The sequence below is a fragment of the Elgaria multicarinata genome, chromosome 3, assembly GCF_023053635.1.
Source record: "Elgaria multicarinata webbii isolate HBS135686 ecotype San Diego chromosome 3, rElgMul1.1.pri, whole genome shotgun sequence".
NCBI lineage: Eukaryota > Metazoa > Chordata > Lepidosauria > Squamata > Anguidae > Elgaria > Elgaria multicarinata.
Window position 1 is genome coordinate 40,965,533 of NC_086173.1, and position 6,000 is coordinate 40,971,532.

A 6,000-nucleotide genomic window follows, 5' to 3' on the forward strand; every position below is an offset into this window, starting at 1 on the left:
GGGCAGAATTCAAATTGCTGGTTATGACCCATAAAGCCTTATAAGGCTTGGGACTAGGCTACCTGAAAGACCACCTTCTCCCATACGAGCTTGCTTGGGTCTTAAGACATTTGGGAGAGGCCCTTCTTTCGATATCACATTTGGTGGTGACATGAAATAGAGTCAGGATCTACACTACAACTTTTAATGTTTATAATGGGTTTGATAAGTGTTCGGGCCCAGGACACATTATATATACCATTTTCAAACTTTTTCCAAAGTGTTATATATTCTGCTTGGGGTAGATCTGGCCAGAGTCTTCTCAGTGACAAATCTAAGGCTGTGGAACTCCCTGTGGAGGAAGGCTAGGTGGGCTCCCTCTTTGCTGTCCTTCAGGTGGCAGCAAAGACCTTTTTATCCACGCCAACCTTTGATGTATAAGTGGGTCTGTTGGATCGAATGCTGCTTATTTATATTCTGCTATTGTTGTGTTTTAATAGATTTGTTTTATTATTGTTGATCCAGTTTTATTTATGATTGTAAGCCACCTTAACAATCATTTTTCTTGGTTGCAATTTTTTCTTGGAAAAAAGGCAGCATGCAAATCAAATTTTAAAATAATAACAAATAATAATCGATTAAGGATTGCTCATCCAACTTAAAAGTTCTCTAATGGATTAACAGTCCTGCTCTATGAATATGTATAAAGTAGCATACATCAAGAATAACAATATGGTGTGTCAGATCAATTAGTGAAAGCCCACAGTAGTGGGCAAGATAAGATAATGAAACATCTGCGTTAATTTCATTTTGTGACCTTATGTTGTATGTGGATCCTTCCCACCTGCAGGTGCCTTGGATCCATTCAGTATCTGAAAAGCAAATTTGGCAAAAACTATTTGCTGCAAATAAAAGTAAAGGGAGTTGAGCAAGGGGAGCTTCTGAATACTCAGATTCTCCAGATGTTCCCACATGCAGCTCGCCAAGAAAGGTAAATGAAAAACTTAAAACAAATAATTTACAAAATTTCTTGGATTAAATTTTAGTTAATATATTCAGTGTTCTTGTTTGAACTGTATTGCATTGTATTTAACCTTCCTTAGCTTTAGGGGATGTAATGTATTAACAAGACGGGGAGTGAATACCCACCAGTTCCTTCCTTTCACTCAATTGTCTAGGTCAGCCTTCTCCAACCTGGTGACCTCGAGAACGGTTGGACTACAACTTCCATAATCCCCAGCCAGCTATGCTGGGTTTGGGATGCTGGAGTTGTAGTCCAAATTGTCCAAAGTCCTGGGGATAAACTCATGTGCCCCAGTGCAGCTGGCATTGGTGTGAGTATCCCAAGCTGGATGAAGAATGGTGCATTCAGTTCTTTTCCCAACACAATGACCAGTGTTGTTCTGATGGAAATCTTTTACAGAGCTCTAGTCTTGCTGATCAGCTGTTCAGAAGAAAAAGCTGCATGTGCATGTGTGGGTACACACATGTGCATGCTGAATTCAACCTCCCTGTTCCCCTTCCCTGCCAAAATTGCTCATGCTCTCCTTCCCTATCAAACTGGTTTCTCTGCCTGTACGCCTTTGGATCAGATATATACAGGCAGATGGGTTGTTGTCTTTCCTCCTCTTAGGATTTCCACTTTGTTGGTCTACAAGATCCCAATGGAAGATGCACTGCCTCTGTCAAGAGCGTTCTCCATGCTAGAGGAAGGTATGTTCGAACTGAATATACTATGCAACTACATGTAGATGAAGATACTTAAGGCCCAGTTTGGATGACACAGTCCCCTTGCCTCTATGCATGGCAGGGGGAAACGGTCACATGTTCCCACTCACTAGAATGGCTTTCTCTGCCTCCTGCATCTCTGGACATCCAGATAAATGTGTAGCATGTGAAGAGGGTTTATATATGCAACATCCAGCACATAAGGGAATGGGTAGATGCATGCTGGATTTTACGTGTGTCTTCTTCCAACATTACACTCACATGTAGACATCTGGGGACAGTGGAGACAAAGTACATCCTATGGGCGAAGCGTGGAGGCCTGATGTTGCACCCCTGATGTTGAGCATCATCCCAAAGTCTACAGAACATAATTGGTATAATTTTTTGTCCTTACAGCTAAACGAAGCTTTAACTTTGAGGAGTATAGCTTTTCTTTGAACACTTTGGAGCAGGTAATGCATTTTTAAAATATAAACAAACGGTGGCATTTGCACTGGGGAAAAATGACCATACCCCAAAATGGAAATTTTGATCTACATGGATGAAAACCATATTCAGCACGATTCAGTTTTCACATGTGCATCTTCTGCTAGATTGGGAACCAAGTTCATGTCCCTACACACACACACACACACACACACCTCCATTCTGGATCTCTGCATTCAGAATTGTGTGCTCCTGCTACCAAATTGGGAACTGGATATATGAACACTTTTAGAGGTGCTGGTGACATTCTCCTCTGCCAGGCTCAGGAAATAACTTTGGAGTGTCATTAGAGCCCGGGGTGGGGAACCCCTTTCAGCCCAAGGGCTGAATTCAATTTCAGATAAGCTCTCAGTGGGCTCATTCCAGTGGTTTTGGGGAGGCTGAAGGTAAAGGGGGTGAAACCAAAGGCAAAATGGTGGGGGACAAAATTACAACAAAACGAAACAAAAACTCAACATACTGTAGTTTAGAAGGTCTTAAATGGCTGAAGAAACTATGCTTTTATTGTATCCATTAGGTATTCTTAGAACTTTGCAGACAGCAAGAGCGAGAGTATTTTGATACGGCTCTGGACACAACATTTGAATGGAAACATCTGCATGAGGCTGATCTCTAACTTGTTAATTGCTTAGCTGAAATGCCATTGTCTAATTTGGCCCTTCGACTGGAAGCCCCTTGGGGAAAGGACATTGCAATTTATACAGCCTCCTATATACTAACAGGTCTGTGTGAATAATACCAATATTAGTCATAGGTGGAGATGTAACATTTGTTGAATTGTTGAACTTACTTGGCAAGGGGGATTCTCCCATCCACCCACCCCGCTCTGTCATGCTTTTCAGAAAAAGATTCGGTATACATTTGAAAAGTATGAATGCCTTAGTTTATTGAAATAATCATTGTTGTTACGGCAATAATAATTACAAATATTCCCAGTCTTAAGAGATGGCTCAGTAAACATCCCCAAGATACCTACACATGTATCCCCTCCCTGGCCCCCATATTAACTAATACTTAACATACCATCAAAAATATAGTTAAAAAAAAGAAGAGGGATTTGCTATAAAAATAGTATTTTCTTCATACAGTTATCATTAGCCAGAACAGAAGCTGCCATACAGAAGTCTGCAACCCTTGTGTACCAAAGGTAGGGGTGGCTGAAATCACCGAGCACTCGCCCTGTGAACACTTGCTCCACTGCTCCTGCAGCCCACCCCCACGAACAACAACAACAACAACAACAACAATTTTTTAAAAAATATTTCTTACCCGCCTCTCCATTTTGATCGAGGCGGGGAACGGCAGTAAATATAAAATACATAAAATTGAAATGAGAAAATAATGTACATTGTTAAAACATCCTAAACACATTCTAAAAACATCCTAAAATTCCACTGGCTAGGACTGCCGGAAGAGATAATTAGGCTGCATGAGCCTCTGCCGAGCAGCTGCCATTAACACAGCAGGGAGAAATGTGCAACTTCTGGAGCCGCCAGAAAGTGCCCATCCCCCCCCCCCCCGCTTCATTAATGGCAGTGGAAGGCAGAAATGTGTGATTAGCGTGGAAGGGGGAAATGCACCATTTCCTCAGCCTTGGGAAATCGCGTATTTCCCTCACCCCTACTCCAATGTAATAGTTTATTTGTTTTTTCAACCATCATGGTCATATCGACTTTACAAATGCATAGGTAAACACACAAAAACTTTACAACACAAAGGAGTAAAATACAAAAAGATACTAAAAAGGTTTTCATTAAAAGGTGCTCACAAATATGTAAAAGTTAGTTTTAATACAAAGAATTGAAATAAGACATTAAGAATTTACATTAAAAGGGGCATAAATGTATAAAAGTTAATACTACTTCACCACATTGACCTCTATGAATCTTCTTCTCAATTTTTGGGCAGCCACTGCGAATCTCGCAACTCTGTCTGTCACAAATTTGTCAGCATCACAGAACAAATATATAGCTTTAACTTGGTCATCACTGTTAGATATATCCCATAACAGATTCAAAATAAATTTTGTCCTGGGTTCAGAATACAGAGAGCAATATAATAAGTAGTGGTCGAGGTCCTCTACTACTTGAGCACCAGATATACAGTACCTCTGTTCTACAGGTATTTAACAGTAACGGCCCTCTACGTATTGTGAAGGCATGGTTTGGAAACGCAATGCCAAAAATGCCTTTCTAAAGGATGCTACTGGTAACTCATGTAGATAGCGCTCAAAGCCATGAGTTAATTTTAAAAGATGCAGGTGTGGAAAAAACGGTGATTTTTTAATTTCTTCTAGATCACATTGGGAGTAAAACTCGCCCAGTTTATTTTTTATGTGTCTCTGAATCTGATCCTGGGGCCATCCTTTGAGAACCTGGGGTATTAAGTCAAAAGCTAACATTTGCTGTTCACAGTTCGCTAGCCAGGTAGCCTGTCGGTTCCTCAGCCTTGGGAAATCACATATTTTCCTCACCACTACTCCAATGGAGGCCTTAAGGGCCCTATTAATGCAAGGGTACTGGGTACCCTCATTGGCCCAGTGGCAAGGGGAACACGCAATTTCTCGAGGCTCTGGAAATTGCGCTTTCCCCCTTGCACCATTTCCCCCTGTACATTTTCCGGAGGCAAACGAAATCGTGCTCTCCCCACCCCACCCCACCAAAGGGGGTCTCAACTGAGGCTAATCAAGTTATTTATGAACACTTTTTTGTGAACTGCCCAGAGAGCTTCGGCTATTGGGCGGTATAAAAATGTAATAAATAAAATAAAAATAAAATAAATAAATAAATTTACTTTAAATGGAAAATCCCACAAGCACCACTTCCCCTCCCTGGCAGTAAAACTATGTTTCTAAAAAATTAGAGTACTAACAATTTGCTGACATTTCATGACACCTACAATCTGCTGCCTGAGGCAATTACCTCACAAACCTCAGTCTCTGTTTCAGATTGCTTCAAATGTTCTGAAAGGTGTCTGCTTCCAGCCTCACAGTATTAAGAGCAATAAGTAAATATGGATATTGAGTTATTGAGTTAAATAGCATTGAATTGTCTTGTACATTATTATCATCATCCACAATATAGGCAGTAATAAATGGGGACAAAATTAGCCAAACTGAGCCGCATATGATATCATTTAAAGAATAAATCATATATTTTTGAGAATGCTACTATGTGGTGCTTCCTTCTTTGAACACATTTTGTTTCTAAAAGATCAGTTGCTTCTGGTTCTGAACTTTCATATTTATCAGCATTGATATCAGAGAACTGAAAGGCTATTATTTCACATGTTAGTTTCTTTCTGGTTTTGGCATGTATATTTTCAAACACTGACCAGTTACTTTTGTATGCTTCAGAAGATGGAAGAATATGATGAATAAGAAGCAGACAAGAAGATTCAATAGCTGTATATGTCTATAATGTGCAGGAATTGTAATTTCATTTAGACTGGACTGGATGAGGGAATTGTAATTTCATTTAGACTGGACTGGATGAGGGCCAATAAACTGAGACTCAATCCAGACAAGATTGAGGTACTGTTAGCTCACCTGTCCGGCTAGGTGATGTTCACCCTGTCCTGGACGGGGTTGCACTCCCCCAAAGGATCGGGTTCATAGTTTGGGGGTGCTCTTCAATCCAGAACTGTCACTTGAGGCACAAGTGAATTCAGTGGCAAAGAGCACCTTTTATCAGCTTAGGCTGATATACCAACTACGCCCTTATCTAGACAGAGATAGCCTAGCTACAGTTATCCATGGTCTCATAACCTCTCGTTTGGTTTAATGCAATGTGTTATACATGAGGCTGC

General features: G+C 40.6%; 1 protein-coding gene across 1 annotated transcript in view; it reads left to right on the forward strand.

Moving 5' to 3' along the window:
- Positions 1-5,311, forward strand: part of LOC134394520 (ATP-binding cassette sub-family A member 10-like) — an 80,243-nt gene extending 74,932 nt beyond the window's left edge. Inside the window, exons 36-39 of the mRNA XM_063120051.1 lie at positions 830-970; positions 1,613-1,692; positions 2,104-2,159; positions 2,711-5,311. Coding sequence (XP_062976121.1) covers positions 830-970; positions 1,613-1,692; positions 2,104-2,159; positions 2,711-2,809 — 376 coding nt within the window. The 3' untranslated portion in view covers positions 2,810-5,311. The remainder of the gene's footprint in view (positions 1-829; positions 971-1,612; positions 1,693-2,103; positions 2,160-2,710) is intronic.
- Positions 5,312-6,000: the final 689 nt, after the last annotated feature.